The sequence below is a fragment of the Ursus maritimus genome, unplaced genomic scaffold, assembly GCF_017311325.1.
Source record: "Ursus maritimus isolate PB19 unplaced genomic scaffold, ASM1731132v1 scaffold_21, whole genome shotgun sequence".
Classification (NCBI taxonomy): domain Eukaryota; kingdom Metazoa; phylum Chordata; class Mammalia; order Carnivora; family Ursidae; genus Ursus; species Ursus maritimus.
This window is the reverse complement of record NW_024424564.1, coordinates 48,566,537-48,587,781: the sequence shown is the minus strand read 5'-3', so window position 1 is coordinate 48,587,781 and position 21,245 is coordinate 48,566,537. Positions and strand designations below refer to the sequence as shown.

The following is a 21,245-nucleotide window of genomic DNA, read 5'->3' as shown; positions in this document are numbered from 1 at the left end:
TTTTCTCCAATGAAAAACAAAGCAAAAGAAAACAAAACAAAAACAAAAAACAAATCACACAGCTAGACAGAAGCAGAACAGGGACTGGTTCCCCAACTGAAGTCCACATGTATTGTTTTGGGTTTATGTATGTTTGATACCTCCTCCCCCAAACCCAAATAAAAATGATGCTACAGCGTTAGCAAGCTGACTTCCTCTAGGATACGGCAGATTCCAGCCCCCTGTAATCCCCTCTCCCACCTGAGAAAGTAGCTCTACAGCTGACAAGAGTAAGCATGAAATTTAAAACCTACCTGCTTTCCCCATCCCTAGGTCCCTTCTTCCGGCTGTAGGCATTCGCAGTTTATACCCACCTAAGAAACCCACGCTGGGTTTGCGTCTCTAGCCCTGGGGCAAACAGGCTGTGCAAGCTTAGTTAGGCAAATCCCTTTACCTCCCAAGGCTCAGATTTTGACTGGGATGTAAAGACTTGACAATACTAGATAGTATCTTTGGTTCCTTTCCGCCTGGAAACTCTACACTTGGCTTCTTTCTTTTAGCAGTTCTGTTCATCTTATCCTTGCCATCTCAAAAGTCAGTCATTACCCCAGGAAGGCCTTCTTGACCCTTCCAGTCCAGACCAGGCCTTCCTATTCAACATTCCCATAACCTCCTTTACTACTTCTTTATAACATTGGTCAGAATCGCAATTTATAGTTTGCGTAAGAATTTGCCTATTGCTGATCTTGTCAGTGTGTATAAGGACAAACGCCTCATCTTCCTTCACTGCCCTGAGGCCCCACATAGTAGGTGAATAAATGAATGAATGAATTACTTGGACTTCCATTCAGAAGTGCTGGGCAGGAGATCTGCCACGCAAATATAAAGAACGGAAATCACATCATTCCCAGAAACTCACCTCCATCTATTTGTTCTAAGGACTGCTTTGGAAATAAAGTAACTAAAATGATAGAGAGCAGGCAAAAGTGCCCTGTGACTGTCAAGATTCCATCTATCTCTATAAAACAAAAAAAGTGGGATCCACAGTATGAGTCTCCCAAATGAATGAGGCTGACCAAGCGTACTCTGACATGCCACCCAGCAGAGAACCCATGGATTCCGTAAGCCCGGCATTCCTCGAAAAGGAACCTATGAACCCTTCTGGGGAGTCCTGGGTGGCTCAGTTGGTTAAGCGACTGCCTTCAACTCCGGTCATGATCCCAGGGTCCTGGGATCGGGCTCCTTGCTCAGCGGGGAACCTGCTTCTCCCTCTCCCTCTGCTACTCCCCTTGCTTGTGCTCTCTGTCAAATAAATAAATAAAATCTTAAAAAAAAAAAAAAAAAGGAACCTATGAACCCTTCCTAAATCCCACACATTTGTCATCCTGGCTTCTGGGTCTTCATACAGCCTTCCTCCCTTGCTTCTTCCACTCCGACAGAACAGGAAAGGAGCTGTTTCAGGGCAGGCGGAGCCAATGCCTCAATGATCGGGCGGCTTGAATATTTATGGTGTAAAAGGCTTCCACTGTCTTCTCGCAGCCCCCGAGTGGAGCAGGCCAGGACTCAGACTGACAATTGAGATGTAGGCAAAAGCAGGAAACTCCTTGGATGGAAATTTTGAATATTTAGTCTATTTTTATCCTTCCAATACCTTCCAGATGAGTTACGGAAAGCTTACTTATGCGGAGCAAGCTCCACATGTTAAAATTCATGGAGATTGTACAGCTGCCTTGTTTTAATTTGTGACGGACATGGTTTCTTCATAGTTTTGCTAAGTCTCCATTCCCCAATGCAGAATATTATTGTACAAATATATATATTTGTGTGTGTTACCTTGTGTTAAACAAGTTGCATGAAAAGCCAGAAAACACACAATTTGAAGCAAAATATTAATTCTATTTTCAAATAATATGATCAATATTTTTCTTCAACCTCTAGACAGCTTTGTTTCGTGAGATACTCCCAACCTTAAAGCTATTAGTCCACTTGCTCCTCTGAAGAAATAGCTGAAATAAACACATTTTCACTGTATTTCCAGACATTTTGGACTTTGTGATTTATTTGTTGTACTTTTTCATATTAACCATTAAACAGTGTTTTTAAACTGTACCATTACAAGATGAGGATACAAAGTAACAAAAAAGTTTTTTTTCTAAGATTTTATTCATTTATTCATGAGAGACAGAGAGAGAGGCAGAGGGAGAGGGAGGTTTCCCGCGGAGAAGGGAGACCGATGGGGGACCTGACCCCCGGAGCCTAAGGCAGATGCTCAACCAATTCAGCCACCCAGGTGCCTCAAAAGTTTACTTTTTTAAACAAAACAGAACTCATACACTCAAATGTGTGTTATCTTTCAAAGTTGGCACCTTGGTGACAATATACTAAAATATTTTTATTAGGAAGCAAGATTAAACAATAATGAACTGGGGCGCCTGGGTGGCTCAGTTGGTTAAGAGACTGACTCTTGGTCTCAGCTCAGGTCATGATCTCAGGGTCATGAGATCAAGCAGGAGCCTGCTTAAGATCCTCTCTCTCCCTTTACCCCTCCCCCCGCCTCTCTCTCTGTCTCTTAAAAACAAAATAAATAGGGATGCCTGGATGGCTCAGTTGGTTAAGCGTCTGCCTTCGGCTCAGGTCATGATCCTGAGGTCCTGGGATTGAATCCTGCATTGAGCTCCTTGCTCAGTGGGGAGCCTGCTTCTCCCTCTGCCTGCCGTTCCCCCCACCCTGCTTGTGTGCTCTCTCTCTCTCTGACAAATAAATAAATAAAACCTCTAATAAGAGCAAAGAAAGAAGGAAAGAAAGAAAGAACTGAACATTTAACTCAACAATCTAGAAAACAAGTAACCAAAAAGAAATTTATAATGATAAAAGCATATACATAAAGCAATAGTCAACGAAGAGTAGGCTGAATCAAAGCACCACCTTTTTTTGCTCTAAAAAATATAGGTAGAGGATCCTTTGGAAAATCTGATCAAATTTTAAAAAAGAGAGAGAGAGAAGTCATAAATTAACATTAGGGCTCAGAAAAAGGGCATTGTAACTACAGATTTGGGGAGTATTTTTCTTTTTAAGATTTATTCATTTTAGAGAGGGGAGCATGTATGTGAGCAGGGGGAGGGGCAGAGAGGGAGAGAAAGCAGCAGACTCCCTGCTGAGCGTGAAGCCTGACATGGGGCGAGATCTCATGACCCCAAGATCATGACCTGAGCTGAAATCAAGAGTCAGCCACTTAACCAACTGAGCCACCCAGGTGCCCCACAGAGTATTTTTTAAATTGTAAGAGAATTACACAGAACTTCACATCAGTAAACTTGAAGATTAAACAAAATGGACGATAGTCAATGAAAATAAAAATTACTAAAATCAACTCAAGAAAAATTATGAAAATAACAAAAACCGACAGCAGAAACCTGTAAGATATTCGAAGAAGTAGCCACTAAAACTACATCAGGCATAAATGGTTTTCTGGGTGAATTCCACAAACTTCTATCAAACAGATAATTTTCATGTCATCCCTACTGTTCCCAAACTTATGGAGACAAAAGGGAAAGCTTCCTAATTTCTTCCATGTGACTAACATATTCCTGATATCCATCTGGACAGAGATGGTACAAAAAATAAAACTATAGATCAACCTTCACTTGTGAAGACAAATATAAAAATCCTAAGTAAAATATCAACAAAAATAATTCAGCAGTTTTAAGAGAATAGCTCACTGTGACGATGGAGAGTTTATACGAACAATGTAATAAGGATGGTTAAATTACAAAATCTATTAACATAACTTCGTTTTTCAACAAGCACGGGCTACACGCTTTCTGTGTGCCTGACACCGCATTAGTTGAGCTAGTACGCCATACCAGAAGGGTTCTTGTCCATATGGAGCCAACATCCTCACGGGAGAAGGAAATCACCGATAAGGAAATGAAGCGTTCTGATGGCACACGGAATAACTGTGCGAGGCTCACTTTAGATAAGGTGGTTAGGGAAGGCTTATCTCAGGCGGGACGTTTAAGTTGAGTTGAAAAGCAACCCGCTTGAGTTTTTAAAAGAAGAGGGAAGATCAGGAGGGTAGGACTTGTGAGCAGGGGAGAAGGTGTGAGATGAACCTGAGGTGGCAGGAGGAGCAGATCATACTGGGTCTTGCAGGCCACAGTAAAGATTTTCTTTTAAGAACAGTGGAAAGTCACAGAAGAATTTTAAAGCAGGAGACTGAATGGCACTATTTTATCCATTACTCATTTTCCACTTAATGACTAGAGTCTAACCAGCTTGTCAGGGGCAGAGGAAAATATTTCGGATCTGAAAAAATATATTTACAAGTCAAAAATACAAAAAGAAAATTATAACCATAAAAATTAATAAATGCTTAAATGTCCTCAAAATATAACAACTCGGGATTATTTTTTTCTTTTTCTTTTTAAGAAGGTTGCACACCCAGCATGGAGCCTAACCAGGGGCCAGATCTCATGACCCTGAGATCAAGACCTGAGCCGGGATCAAGAGTCAGCTGCTTAACTGATTGAGCCACCCAGGTGCCCCAAACCCAGGAATTTCATTCATCGTTAAATTTAGGATTTATGAAATTTTTGTTACATTTGAAAACAATTCTCACTTTACAAAAATTCCTGAAAAATGCTAACTGTTAAAAAATCTTAGGTAATTATAAATTCAGTTATTTGTAGCCAAAGAATTTCAGTAGCAAAATTATTAATATTCTTTAAACATGTGATAGCAAAAATAAATAAAAGCACGTTTAATATGGACGTGGGTGCCTTTTAATAGATTTCCTATAAAGTGGGGCAAAGTCTTCAAACCCTCCCCAAGTATGCATTATAAGGACCCACGGAACTCTTACCACCACTTTAGCAGAGATGGGATCAGATTTATGTGTTCAAGTTCATCCTGGCTCATACATGGAGAACACACTATAGAGGACCAAGACCAGAAGCAGAGAGACAAATTGGAAGGCAACTGTGGCCATTTAGGTGAGGGAGGGACCAGGTGGAGGTGGGAGCAGTGGAGAAAAGTACAGAATATATTTAGAAGATACAAGTGTCTCTATCATAAGATAAATGGTTGTTGTTATGAATAAAATCTGTGACCATGAAATATAGTAAGGCCGATCAACTCTTTCAAAAATAGGACTCCAAATTCTGGACTCACCATTCATTCATACAGTCAAGAACCTTTTTGGTTTTTGTATGAATTTTAAAGCATCCACCATATATTATATACTGTGCTAGAATAAGGCACTGGGGGATGCAAAGATGCTTTTTAACCCCCTCAAGGACAGAGGCATGCAAATCCATAATTAAAATATAGTATGGTAGGGGTGCCTGGATGGCTCAGGTGGTTAAGTGTCCAGCTCACGATTTTTCATGATCTCAGGGTCGTGAGATTGAGCCCCATGTTGGGCTCCGCACTGGGAGTGAAGCCTGCTTAAGATTCTCTCTCCCTCTGCACCCACCCTTTAAAAAAATAGCATGGTAAGCGTCATAATTTTTTTATTTTTTTAAATACATTTTTTAAAGACTTTATTTATTTGACAGAGAGATAGAGAGCCAGCACAAGCAGGGGGAGAGGCAGAGGGGAGGGAGAAGCAGGCTCCCCGCTGAGCAGGGAGCCCAATGTGGGGCTGGATCCCAGGACCCTGAGATCATGATCTGAGCCAAAGGCAGACACTTAACCAACTGAGCCACCCAGGCTCCTGTCCCTAGTGCCATAATTAAAGAACAGAGACAGACGATAGTCATGCCATAGAAACACAAAGAACTGACATAGGGAGAGTCACAAAAGATTTCACAGGGGATATGAGATTTTGAACAGAGTTTTTAGAATGAGTAGGAGTTTGCCATGGAGAGAACATGAAAAAGGTCACAATTTTCTAAGTTTATTAACTTCCAGTACTATCAAATGTTGGCAAACATGAAGGCTGACGAGAAACAATATAAACCTAAGAGTTAAGTTTTTCAGGATTCTTAATCCCAACAAAATGAGAAGGTGGAAATAGTAGCCAAAGCTACATTGGAGTCTCCAACGCAACTAGAATCCCAATATTTGGATTCTAGCTGGAAAACAGACTGTTAGCATTTATACTCTTACTACATTTAGAAATTAGAATGCTAGCAGACCTAATTTTAGGGAACATTAAAAAAATTCTCAACTTCTTTAGAACCAACCTTCAAAAATCAAATTTGCATTTAGAGGAAGAATTCCTTGATACTCCAGGTTGAGCCTGGTGTCCTCCTCTGTGCTTCCTGGCTCCCCATAAACACCTCTTGGGTGGCACCTTCATGCCCTGTTGCTGTTGTCACCCATTTACTTCGTACTTCCCCTTCTCAACTCTGAGCTTCTTAATGGCAGACTATGTGGCTTTTACTTCTGGATCTAGTACATATAAGGAATTCGATTAATGTTTGCTGGATGAAGGACCAAACGAATAAGCAAAGGAGTAAATGGATGAACAGTATGAACCTAAATACTTAAGTATTTACAGGGTGCAAAAGAAGACAACACTTAAAAACCTCTAACTGGAAGAAGATAAAACACGTACACAGGATAGTCAACAAGGAAGGGTAAGATAACCTGTTAACTGCAAGGTTCTAGCCTAAGAGACACAGGAGTTAGAAAACAGAGGCACTACAGATCCGCAGAAATGGACTTCAAAGGAAGGACAGAACCAGAACGGTCACAACAGATGCTCAGTAGGAGGCCAGGGAAGCTGAAGCTGCAGGACCCGTCACTTTCACACGGCTCTCCCACAGCCCTGGGAGGGGTCCCGGCACTGCGCCCAAATGATCTTTCTCTCTCCTTTTTTCTGTTACAAATTGTTTTTTCTTTTTCTCCTTTTTTTAAATTGTGGTAAAATACACCGTATCATAAAATTTACCATCTTAACCAGCTGTGCAGTTCAGTGGTGTTAAGTATATTCATGTTGTTGTGAAACAGATCTCTAGAGCTATTTTATCTTGCAAATCCGAAATTCTTTTTTTTAATAAAATATTTCTTTATTTTTTATTATATTATGTTAGTCACCATACAGTGCATCCTAGTTTTTGATGTAAAGTTCCATGATTCATTACTTGCATATAACACCCAGTGCACCATGCAATACATGCCCTCCTTAATACCCATCACCAGCCTATCCGAAATTCTATACCCATTAAACAACTTCCCTTTTTCCTCTCCCCCGGTCCCTGGTAACCACCATTCTATTTTCTATTTATATAAATCTATTTTAGATACCTCATTTAAGTAGAATCATCCAGTATTTGTCTTTTTGTGACTGGCTTATTTCACTTCACATAATATTCTCAAGGTTCATCCACATTGTAGCATGTAACAGGATTTCCTTCTTTTTCACGGCTAATACTCCACGGTATGTATGTATACACCACCTTTCGTTTATCCACTCATCCGCCGGTGGACATTCGGGTTGCTTCTGCCTCTAGCTACTGTGATGAGTGCTTCTATGAAGATGTGTATGCAAACATTTCAATTCTTTTGGCTACGTACCCAGAAGGGGGATTGCCGGATCATGTGGTACTTCTATTTTTAATTTTTTGAGGAATCTCCACACTGTCTTCCATAGCAGTTACGTTATTTTATGATCCCACCAATGACATGCAAAGGTTTCAGTTTCTCCAAATCTCTGTCAACACTTGTTATTTTCTGATTTTGGTGTTTTTGTTTTGGGGTTTTGGTTTTTTGGGGTTTTGTTTTTGTTTTGATAGTAGTTATCCTAATGTATGTGAAGTAGTATCTCATTATGGTTTTGATTTGCATTTCTTTGATGATTAGCGATGATGAGTGTCTTTTCATATGCTTACTGGCCATTTATATATCCTTGGAGAAATGTCTATTCAAGCCTTTTGCCCATTTTTTAGTCAGGTTATTTGATATTTTTGTTGTTGTTGAGTTGTAGTTCTCTACATATTCTGGATATTAACTCCTTACCAGGTACAAGACTTGCAGATATTTTCTCCCATTCTGTAGGTTGCCTTTTCACTCTATGGATTGTGTCTTCCGATGCACAAAATTTTAAAAATTTGATGTAGTCTCATTTGTCTATTTTTGCCTGTACTTTTGGTGTCACATCCAAGAAATCCCTGCCCAGTCCAATGTCATGAAGCTTTCCTCCTGTGTTTTTTCAAAGAGTTTTATAGTTTTAGATCTTAAAGCTTACGTCTTTAGTCCATTTTGAGTTAATTTTTGTATATGGTATGAGACAAGGGTCCATTTTCATTCTTTTGCAAGTGAGTAGCCAGTGTTCCCAAAACCATTTGTTGAAAAGACTCTCTCCTTCATTCCCTGTTGAATGGTCTTGGCACCCTTGTCAAAGATCACTTGACCTTATACGTGAGTGTTTATTTCTGGCTTTCTATTCTATTCTATTGGTCTATTTGCCTATCATTATGCCAGTATCACACCGTTTTGATTACTGTAGTTATGTAATATATTTTGAAATTAGGAAGTGTGACTACTCTGACTTTGTTCTAAATGACCAATTATTTTTAAAAAGTGTGCAAAGACAAGATATTTTCATCACTCTTAACCCATACTGTTAAAACCACAGCCTCTTTCCATCTCAACTTTCCCTCATCATGATTCCCCCCTGTCAGTAGAGTTAGAGTGGCTGTGGGCATTTTAGGGATCTGTAAAAAGAAAGCTTTTTGGTGATATATTCATTTTGGGATTAGTGGAATATATTCATGTGGTTCTCAGTCACTTCTGTGTATGGTTGAGTTATTGTTAACCATCCTTGTATACAAATATGTTACTGGGCCAACTTACTCTGCAGCATGACAGAAGTGTGCAGGGCCAGACCATATCATGATGTAAATGTGTCAATTCAAAGAATATTTCAAAGTAGCCAATGTACAAGAAAAAAATGAAGCCTTGCAATATAAAGGATACTTGATAGAGATTTCCCCAAAGTGGATAACAATCTTAAAAATTTATATAATGTTATTCATAACAAGTTGTGAGGCTGAAAGGAACTTTGCTAATCTGGCAATATGAAAAATCATATTCTGGTCAACCATGTTATAATAAACAATGATTTACCTTTCTATTCTCTTTTTAGAAAATATCACAGAATTGCTATAATATGAAAGGGCAACAAAGACTATACAGCCAAAATAGGCAGAGAAAAAAGTTTCACAGTGATATGTTAAGCAGTGAATACAAATATTATTGCTATTTTTCTGAATTTTCTATTTGTCAACTTCTTAAAAGTTGCCATTTTTGTGATTTCTTTCCTCACTGTAAATAAATGTTCACTTTGTACAACTTGTATTTGAAATTAATGCTCTTAAAGAGCATTCCCACAAAACCTTGATTTACTCCTGGTCAGAAAGAAGGGTCTCTTTGCCTGAACAAAGGCATATAGTGGGGAAGGAAATGAGACTGCATGGAAGGCCTTATGGAGAGCCACTGGATGGGTGCAGAAAGATCCTTTAATTAATCAGCTAATTGATTAATTAGGTTTTTGTTTTTTTTTTAAAGTAAGCTCTATGCCCAACATGGGGCTTGAACTCATGACCCCGAGATCAAGAGTCACATGCTCTAACCAACTGAACCAGCCAGGCACACCAAGATCCTTTAAATAGAAAAAAATATGCATAGGTAGGCTAAAGGCCACTTAATGGAGGCCCTCAGAAGCAAAGAAAAAGCTCAGACTTGGATAGAAAGGCATCTTATGCTAAACGAACAATAATCAACAATGGGCTTATAGGTAGAGATGCTTAAAGAATAGTGACAAAATCAGGTCTGTTGGAATATACTTAAGAAAGGATTGAATATAAAGTCAAACATGGTATGTTATCAATTCACTTCCCTTCTCCTAATAAAAAATAAAATATTCTGAAGGTAGGATTTTTAATCACTCCACCTCAGGTTTTCAAAGTGAGTGTACAGAACAGGTATTCTTAGCACTCAGGCATCTTCATTCATTCAATATAGTATATTTATTGACATTTTCTATGTGTCATTGGCAGTGACCAAGCTGATAAGGGTCTCTGTCCTTGCAGAGCTGAAGATCTAGCAAAAAGCCTCAGCCTGTCTGCCATCGTGTGCCTCCTCTTTACCACACTCTTCACCTTTTCTTCAGCCCGAACTTCAGGGCACGGACATNGCAGGAATGGAAACCCAGGCCTAGTGTTCAGGGCAGAGATTGTCTCCACACCCTCTAGTGATCATAACATTTTGGGGAAACAAACACTAGCTTTTCTTCATGACACCCATGGAGATTCTTGCAGCAGAACTTGTAGTTCTTTACTGTAATCGCTACTTAAAACATTTCAAACCATTTTACAACTACAGGATAATAATAACATCTCCAAAAAAGAAGCCTTAAAACACCAATTACAAGGAGCCAGACAAATACATCTTGCCTTTTGAGTAATGTTTTTCCATAAAGGCAGTTATTTTGTCCACCAGCAAAATATAAGCTAAATAATTAAGACTATTATAAAATTAACTTCAGTTTTCTAAGAACTGCATGATCTACCCTATTAATTGTTGGTTAAAGTCACCACTCAAACCTATAAGTAGTGGCAACCCAAGCAGTTTCTATCATTTTCAACTATGAAACAGCCAGCTCCTGAAGTTACTTTTACTATAATTAATCCATGGCCCAAACATCCAAGAAAAACCTCATGAAATAGAATTCAGAACTTATTATGTATGATTCTGAGACTTGGGGGGGAAAAGATGTTTTCAGAGAATTAAATTTTTTTCAATCACTTCAATTCAAATTACAAAATTTATTAGCAACTGACAGTTTCCCAAAGACTTAATACGAAATGTTTATGGTTATACTAAAATTCCCAGCAGCCAAATTCCATGAGCATAACTATCATCTACTGAACCACTTTGTGGCATTTTCAAAATATCAATTAACTTGAAAATAAAACTCATTTCCTTTCTCTTAAAAACAATCTAAGAAGATTATATAGAAATCCAACTATTCTTCTAATGTCCAGTTTACTGCCGTGTAATAATGATTGAGTTTACACAGAGTTCAGTTTGGTACTTCTTAGTAAGTTTATTTCAACATGTACATATTTCAATGGTTTAAAGAAGAAAAAACTGGTGAAAAACTGATGGTAGAACACAGAAAATGTTAAAATAAAAACACCTCTTTCCTATGGCCGAATACCAAGGTTAGTGTTATGAAGACAATTACGTATAAAATAAGTGACTTGGAAATACTTTCTTTCCCTCTCTCTCTCTCTCTCTCCCCACCGCCCCACCCTGCCGTGTGTGTGTGTGTGTGTGTGTGTGTGTGTGTGTGCGCGCGCGTGTGTTTGCGAAAAGCTAAGAGGAAAGGGGCTTTTCCTCACACAGGTGAAGCTATCTTTTTTCTCCCTCTCTCTCTCTCTCTCTCCCCACCGCCCCACCCTGCCGTGTGTGTGTGTGTGTGTGTGTGTGTGTGTGTGTGTGTCCACGAGCGTGTGTGTGCATTTAGGAAGTACTATAGGAGCTGCTCCCATTTTTTTAAACAAGCACCCAAAACAATGGTTGCGAAAGAACTTAGTGTTAAATTTGGTGGTTAAATATGAAACAAGGAATATCCAAATAAAAGGAATCCTTAGTATAGAGACTGGGGAAGAATAAACTTTTAAAAGTTGCACTGCAGTGTAAGATGAACCTGAGGAAGACAGAGCTGTAAGTTAATGAGTCAGAGGAGGAGCAGAAATAAAGATAAGGTAAGGACAAGCTGTTAGAATTAATGAAAGGTCTGTATAATTAATAATTCAGAAAAATTAAAAGGGCATTTTATAACTAGACATTTAAGTTGGGAAGAATGTAATTAGTAAGAAGAGAATTTAATCAAGACACCGGAGTTAAGACATTTAAAAAATAGCCCCTCAAGTGCAAAGCCATATTACCCCACACTAGAGTAAAAGAGCAATGCTGACTCCATAAATTACATTCTTCTCTCCAAACCAGTATAAAACTATCTTCAACACTTTGATTTCCATAGAGGTCTCCCATGCAAGCTCTAAACAGATTCTCCCTTAAAAAGGGAAATCAAGAAAGACAGCACCCCAAAGGTGTTGAAATACAGGAATTGATAAAATTAATTCTACCAACAATCCTAAAAAGGGGATTCTGTCTATGTAACACATTATAAAATGAGATTTTTAAAAATTTAAATATGTATGCTTTATTTAATATAACATATATAAAAGATTATCATTTCGACATAAAATCAATGTAAGTTATTAATTTTACGTTCTTTTTTTTGGGTACTTTTTTTACGTTCTTGTTTTTTTGGGTACTAAGTCTTTGAAATCCAGGCTGCATTTTGCATTTAAAGTACATTTAAATTTGGTTGCTAATTTTTTTATTGTGGTAAAAACACACAAAATTAAACTGATCATCTTAACCATTTTTAAGAGTGTTCAGTATTGTTAAGTACATTCTCATTGTTTTGCAACAGATCTCTAGAACTTTTTCATCTTGTAAAACTGAAACTCTATACCCATTGAACACTGATTCCCTCTCCTCCCTCCCCAGAGCCCTTGGCAATCTTCACTTTTTCACTTTCTGCTTTTATGATTTTTCACATCACATACTTGATGTGAGTGGAATCATACCGTATTTGTCCTTTTGTGATTGGCTTATTTTGCTTAGCATAATGCCCTTCAGGTTCATCTATATTGTAGCATGTGACAGGATTTCCTTCTTTTTTTAAGGCTTCGTAATATCCCATCGTGGGTATATACCACATTTTTTCCCCCACTCATCTGTCAATGGACATTTAGGTTGCCCCACCGTTTGGCTGTTATGAATAATGCTGCAATGAACATGGGTGTGCAAATATGTCTTTGAGATCCCACTTTGAGAGATTTGTTTTTAATGCTGAATTTTCATAAAATGAACCAAAAGACTCAAGAAAATTCAATCAACAAAGATTTACTAGAAAAACTGAGTAACTGTAGTATGTTAAAGGCAATATCTTTTGAGAATGTGAGTCAATTTAAGCATGGAGATTTAAAGCTTAGACTTGTTTGTAAACTAGATTTTAAAAAAAGAACTTAAAATGAAGCCAAACTAACTAATACAGATGACCCCTGAAAACACAGGTTTGAACTGTGTAGAGCCACTTAAATGCAGATTTTTTTCAGTAAGTACAATACGGTGCTGTAAATGTACTTTCTCTTCCTTATGATTTTAAAACATTTTTCCTCTAACTTATTTTATTATAAGAATATAGCACAGAATATATATAACATATAAAATAGCTGTCAATTGATTATGTTATCAGTAAGGCTTCCATCAACAGTAGGCTATTAGTAGTTAAGTTTGGGGGAATAGAGAGTTATATGTGGATTTTTGACTGTGTGGGGGTCAGTACCCCCAACTCTTGTGTTGTTCAAAGGTCAACTGTACACCAACACTGATATTTGGCTGCAAATAATTTACAACAAATAATCTGCCTACGAACATCTAGACCATCATTTGTCTCATAAATAAAATCAAATCAAGAGCCTGTCTTGGGTGGAAACATTTTATATAAAATGAGCCTTCAATAAGCATAGTCAAACACAATCTATGAGCAACTATCTGCTTATGCTGCTTTTTGAAAAGCTGTTATAGTCTTATATTTACCCTGTGTTAAACACATTATGTGATTAATGCCGTGTGAGTTTAATGTAGTAATTATATGGCAATAAACTTAGCTTGTCAGATTTGTTACAGTAGCTCGTAAAGTAAATATCCTCAGAAAAATGATTATATTAGATATACTAATAGTTCATAAACCTCATTAAAAAGCAACAATACTGAAACAATATATATACACAATGTGTTTAAAGCTATATACTCTACTAAACCTTATTCACACATACATCAGAATTTAGTACAACTGATCTAAATATTAACAGATATTTCTCAATATCAAAAGTCAATTATTTTTTAAGAGGGTTTTCCACATGCATAGCTACCCTAATCTGCCTGTTAACAGAACTTAGTTCCATTGAAATAAACATCACGGAAACAAAATAATTTTTTCAAAACTTCTAGCACCTATGGTAAAAATGTTAAATGATGAAGCAAAGAAAGTGGCATAGATCAGCTAATAAAAATAATTTTAGTCTTAATCCTTACAAGAATTTGCTCTATGACCTTGACATTCTATTATCCCTGTGTTCCATCTTCCTCCATAAATGAAACAGGCTATTCATACAAACTGAGACCAATGAATGAGAGCCATTTTGGAAATCAATTTGGAAAAAAATTAAGTTAGATCTCTGCCTTACATCATACACAAAAATGAGTACCAGTTCAATTAAGATATAAAGGTAAAGGGGTGCCTGGGTGTCTCAGTTGGTTAAGTGTCTGCCTCCGGCTCAGGTCATGATCCTGGGGTCCTGGGACTGAGCCCTGCACTGGGCTCTCTACTCAATGGGGAGTCTGCTTCTCCCTCTGCCTCTGCCCCTCCCCTCACCCCACCCCCACTCACGCATGTGCTCTCTCTCTCTCCTTCTCTGAAATAAATAAATAAAATCTTAAAAAAAAATTTTTTTTAAGCTGTAAAGGTAAAAAATAAAGCGGGAAAACTAAGGTATTTTATTACATTAGGGTAGGGACAACTTCTCTCAGCAAGCACAAAATATAGAAGCTATAAAGGCTGATTGATTTTACCACATAAAAATGTTTTAAGTTTATTAGTATGAAAAATACCCCAATGCTAAAAGATAAAGACTGGGAGAAAATATTGAAAACATCTCAAAAGACAAAGGTTAATATATACATTTTATAAAAGGCTCCTACAAAGCTATCAAAACAATCCAATAGAAAAATGGGACTAATATGCAAATAAGTGATACATAAAATTTAAAATCTACGGCCAATAAACTAACAAAAGATATTTCATCTCAGTAAGCAGGAAAGTGCAAATTAAAACAATAAAATATTAAGGGTGCCTGGCGAGCTCAGTCGGTGGAACACATGACTTTTGATCTTGTTGGTTTTAAGTTCAAGCTCCATGTTGGGTGTAGAGATTACTTTAATAAAACAACAACGACAACAACACACACAAAATATTAGAATGACAAAAATTTAAGGATAAACAATTTTATTGTCATCCAAGGTGAGGAGAAACGGGCATTCTCATACACGGCTGATGGAAGGCATCATGGGCAAAGCTTCTTTAGAAGGCAACTTGCTAGCAGCTACCTCCATGTAAAAAAAAAAAAAAAATCCCATGAACCCACAGCACCATCTCTAGAAATTTATTCTACAGAAATACACCTGTGAATGAAGATATAAGAATAAGGATGTTCAATAAAATATTATTTGTAATAATCAAAGAAGTAGAGAGCTCCAAAATATCTACTGGAGAAGAAATGATGATAGTCCATCCATTCAACAGAATGTTCTGCAGATGCTCAAGAGAATGAAATAGGCTGTGAAAGATGCCAAAGTAAAAAAGCAAGTCACAGAAGAATTATGTTGGGGGAAAAAACCCTATTTAGTTATTTTAAGATATACAGAAAATGGGGTTCCTGGCTGGCTCAGATGGTACAGCATGCAACTCTTGATCTCAGGGTTGTGAGTTCCAGCCCCACGTTGGGTGTGGAGCTTACTTAATTAAAAAAAAAAAAATATATATATATATACACACACACACACACACACACACACACACAAAATAAAATATGTTTACAGTGTTTACAAAGATTAGGAGGGGAAGAAGCGTAAAAGAAGAGTCTCACTTTTATTTCTATATCTACAGTTACCATTTGAATGTTTTATGACAAGCACGTAGTTGCCCCTTGAACAACATGGGGGTTGGAGTGCCGACTCCCCCGTACAGTTGAAAATCTGTGAATTATTTCTGACTCCCCCAAAACTTAACTATGAAGAGCCTACTGTTGATTGGAAACCTTACTGATAACATAAACAGTCAATTAACACCTATTTTGTATGTTATATGAATTCTATACTGTATTCTTACAATAAAGTATGCTAAAGAAAATGTTTTATTTATTTTTAAAGATTTCATTTATTTATTTGACAGAGAGTGAGAGAGCACAAGCAGGGAGAGTGGCAGAGGGAGAGGGAGAAGCAGGCTCCTCGCTGAGCAGGGAGCCCAATGTGGGGCTTGATCCCAGGACCTGGGGATCATGACCTGAGCCGAAAGCAGACACTTAACCAACTGAGCCACCCAGGCACCCCAAAAATGTTTTATTTTATTTTTTGTTTTGTTTCAAGTTTTTATTTAAATTTTAGTTAGTTAACATATATAGCGTAGGGGCACTTGGGTGGCTCAATCAGTTAAGTTTCCATTTCCTGATCTCAGGGTTGTGAGTTCAAGTCCCGCATTGAGCTCCATGCTGGGTATGGAGCCTACTTAAAAACAACAAAAACAAACAAAAACCATAGTGTGATATTGGTTTCAAGAGTAGAATTTAGTAAAGATAATATTTTAAAATCATAAGGAAAAGAAAGTACATTTACAGCACTGTCCCATATTTGTCTGGCTCAGTCAGAAAAGCATGCAACTCTTGATCTTGGGGTTGTGAGTTTGAGCCCCATGTTGGGTGTAGAGATTACTAAAAATAAACAAACTTAACAAAATTCCATGTATAAACGGACTTGCACATTTCAAACCTGTGTTGTTCAAGAACCAACTGCATTATTTTTATAATTAAAAAATTAAAAGAGTAAGTGGAAAGTAAGAGTAAGTCATTTGGCAATGTGTACACTTCTAGGATCTAGAATGTGGTATTCAGTTCCTAGATCCTACTATCCAGGATTCAACCATCCTCTGCCAACCGCAGTTCTGAGATACCAAAATCATCATCGTCATCATCATCTTTTTATTTTTGTTGCGTCAACCAAAAGAACACATCGCCTTTGCTCCCCACTGCCACAGAAGAGCTAGACAGGTCTATGGGAGGAGCATCTAGTGACAAGAATCATTTCTGCTTTATCATTTCACTATATGACAGCAGACCAGGCTCAGGAAGTAAAACAAACCCAAACCAGAAATAAAACAAAACAGGATTCATCTGTGAAAAGGCAGTTTGAGATTCATGAAAACAAAACAAGTTAAGGACACAAAACACAAGTCCACGCGGCTGTCTGAGGCTCTTTAAAAGAAGCACCATTTGTATAACATAAAACTTGTGGGAGAATCTGCCCCAGCGATGCCTTCTGAATACCTAAAGAGGCTGATACAGGATAGGGGTTACTGGAGCAGGTTTTTAAAGATAAAGACTGGTTTGTTTGGGAAATGGATACCCTCTGGAGAACAGAACTTTCATCTGTGCTTTAAAAATAGGCTTAATGCCATTTTCATTGCTTCCCCCAACTCCCTCTTACCCATGAGACTTTGATCTTAACACTGGCATGGTTTTGTTAACCACAGTACTTCTGGGGGAACTCAGCTAAGGCTGGCAAAGGATTTGGGTTCAGGAGATATTATAAAACACTTTAATGTCAGAAAGATCCAGGTTCAAATCCTAACTTCCATTTCAAGTTGCATTCCCACGGACGAGTTACCTACCACGATCTCTGAGTAAAATGGTACACTGTCATGAATGGAGAGAACATACACAGCATCTAAGCAAAGTACCTTGTGCACAGAAAACCCTCAACAAATGGGAGCTATAATTTTTATATTATAAGACCTTTGACCAGAGTGTGGGGTTGGGGGAAGTGGGCAAGAGGATGGAGAGAAATACCTGAACTGTTCTATAATTCCACCGGGACTAGATGTTTGGCATTCTACTTTGCTAAAGATGAAATGATTCCATGAGCCCAGGTAGAATATAAGCGCATCTGACAGAATACAGCAAAGTTAGGATTTATATTGTAAGCTATTTTTAAAACTGCCTGGTTAGCAAATTAAACCAGCTGTGAAAATAGCCTGGTTTCCATTCACAACAAATACAAGACAAACATTCTCCGTTAATGAACCTGGCCTTGTGGCAGCACAGCATATTCTGCATAATTCATTCCTAAGGGTTTTGGAGACATCATTTTCATAAGACAGACCAAAATTAAACTATTTTCTAGGGGAAAAAAAAGATGAGAGAGAGGAGTTTCTTTCTACAGATTTTCAGTAAATTCCACGAATTGCTGTCCCATTTAGCTTAGGAGACTACTGTCTGAATAAAAGAAGTTATGTCCATACTTCAGGCCAGCCTTAACTGTGTTTCCTTTAAAAGGGCATATGAAACACCAGTCTTCTCTGCAACACAATTTTTCAAGTTCTATGGCAAAGGGAGGAGAAAAATCCGCTCACTGTCACCAAAAAGCTATTCCGAGGACTCCCAATTTCAGATTTAAAACTGATCACTCTTTAGGAAGTCAGGGGAGAGACCCTGAATTATTTAGAATGTTGGCTAAGTTATATTATTTATGATTCCCGTTCCTTTGGGGAAACAATTTGTTATTTAAACAGAGAACAGAAGTATAAATAACTAATAGAATTTCAGGAAGTACTATTCAAATAAATTCACACTTGGAATGCAGGGTAACAGTCTATTCATTTAGTGCACTTCATAAAGACATAGCTAAGAAAAGAATATACCATTTTAAACCTTCTCTGGAAATCAACCAGACTGAATTAGTTCAATTTGGAACATCCTGAGCCTTAAAGCCTTTGCTAAAGTGCAACATAAATTTTGATTAGCCAAGTGTGAAAAACTACAAAGCCAACTTTCTTGTCCCTCCAGTTAGTCTGTCTATAAATAGCAGCAATGCATTAACAGCCACCAAAGCAACTGGTGAGTTCCACAATGTGCCCAACGTATACATGCTCTGCAAACACGCTCTCCGCATGTTTAACCAAAGTACTTCTGAAGATCTGTAATAGGACCCTTTTTAAATAAACTGTGACTCACTGTTTGCTTTCTTCACCAGGAGGTGGAGTCTTGCCATGCCCTTCCATTACAAAATCCTCCTGTTCCACCTGCAAAGGCAAGCACCACAGGTCAGCAGTAGTCAGTAATGAAGATGCAACTCACTCAAAGTTCCAAAGCCTGCCCTGTGCAGAACCACATGGCCACTGCACTCTATTGCCTGGTACAGAAGCCTGGGCCAGCGACTTTCAATCTCCAGGTTTGCTCAAGGCATCTCTCTGCGTGACTAGATTTGTGGAACAGAAAAGGAAGCATGTTGACTTGCAACTCACACAACTGTAACAAAAAATTAACATCCAGAATATAATAAAGAGTTGCTATGAATCAAGAAGAAAAAGACAATGTACCAGAAAATTTTACAAAATAACCAAGTAGGAATTTTACTGAAGGGGATGCACAAATGAAAAGATATTCAATCTCATGTCAACCAGGAAAATACAAATTAAAACCACAAAGAGATACCATTTCACAACTACCAGGTTGGCTAAAATTTAAAAGTTTGGCAATACCAAGTGTTAGCAAGGGCACAAAGCAATAGCAATATTCATCTATTCCTGGGGGGAAGAAAAAATTGGTACAACCATTTTTCAAAGTTTGCCACTATCTGGTACATTGACTATGTATTTACTTGAACAAAATAGTGGTTGCACTTCTAGATAAATACTCTAGAGAAATTTTTACACATATATAAAAATACTTTTTGTAGAATTATTTTTAACAGAAAAGAAACAACAGAACAAACATCCACCAACTGTAAAATAAATAAATATACTATGGTGTTTTCAGATAACAGAATACTATACTATATGAAAATGAATGAACTATAGCTACACACCGCAGCCTAGATGAGTTACAAAAACACGATATTGGGTGAAAATGCAAATCACAAAAGAATACACACACAGTATAATTCCATTATATAATGTTCAAATATACACATTTTAAAACTGTATATATGTATGTGTATATAGATGTATATGTGTGCATACATAGTTTTAAAAAACTATTTTATTTTATTATTTTTAAAAGATTTTATTTATTTATTTGACAGAGCGAGAGAGCACAAGCAAGGGGAGCAGTAGAGGGAGAGGGAGAAGCGGGCTCCCTGCTGAGCAGGGAACCCAATGCAGGGCTTGATCCTAGGACCCTGAGATCATGACTCAAGCTGAAGACAGACGCTTAACCATCTGAGCCACCCAGGTACCCCTAAAAACTATTTTTAAAAAATGAATGACATACAGAATTTAGGCTAGTGATATGCAGGGTCCTGTGGTATGCCTGCGGTCTATTTCTTGGCCTCTGTAGTAGGTATATGGGTGTCTGTTTCATTATTATTTTTTAACAATGTATTTCTTTCTTTTATATATGTATAGTTTATTTCTCAGTACAAATTTCAAGGGGGAAAAAAAGCATTTTACTATTCCAAACAGCTGATCTGGAAGGTCAATGACAGAGACAGAGCTACCTCCACAAATGGTGATTGTCTGTCAGTCCTACGAAAATTCTCCCAAAAGGCATAAGCTTAAAAAAATCAAACAGATGTATTCAAGGAAGTAGATAGGACTATTCCCAACCTACAAAAATAGTTATACGACCTAGTAATCTGGAAGACAGACAACAGTAACATAGACACATACACCACAATGAAACCCAAAGAAAACAAAAGGCTTTCCAATTCTGTCATCTTCTCCAGTCTTCATTTCTCAAGAATGCTAGAGAAGGTGGGACAATATTAAGAAGCTAAGTTTCAAAACAGACAGAAGTTAAGAAGTGTTCATAATTTCTATTAAAGAAATTGGAGGAAGCATACACAAGAATAATAAAGACACATACTACGCATACTGTAAAATTCAAACCAGGTTTTGACTTTATTCCTAGGAACTTCCCGACTCTGCAGCCTACGGGACTTAGCCAAGGAGAGGATGTAAAAACTCTAGAAGAAAAAAACAGGATTGCAGAGGGAACCTTATGAGGAGCTAGAGATGACCTGGTTGTGTTACAAGAGTGTCTACGGAGGTTTTTAAAAATCACTGTGTTGTGCATTTTATGCACTTAACTAAATAAATGTTATGCCTTAATTAGGAAAAACAGGTGACAAACTGTTTAAGTTTGTTAAGCTTCTTGCAAGTGCAAGCATTGATCATTTTTTTAAAGAATGACTATTCTCTCATTTATATGTATTACAGAAATTTCTTGATCCTTCACCTTTAAAAATTCTCTCCAATTAAAGAGCTCTAAAAAAAAAAAAAGCTCTAAATTGTGCACCTTAGCCTCTGCTTAGTTTTTTTTTGAAAAAGGCTTATCTATAATCAATTTCTAGTTAAGTACAATAATGAGAAGATCGAAGAACCCACAGCTTTGACAATCTCTTCTATG

General features: G+C 37.5%; 1 protein-coding gene across 1 annotated transcript in view; it reads right to left on the bottom strand.

Annotated features, from left to right (window-relative positions):
• The window catches only part of LOC121104370, a 143,097-nt gene that overhangs the window by 34,839 nt on the left and 87,013 nt on the right, over window positions 1-21,245 (bottom strand). The window contains exon 5 of the mRNA XM_040637089.1: window positions 18,852-18,919. Coding sequence (XP_040493023.1) covers window positions 18,852-18,919 — 68 coding nt within the window. The remainder of the gene's footprint in view (window positions 1-18,851; window positions 18,920-21,245) is intronic.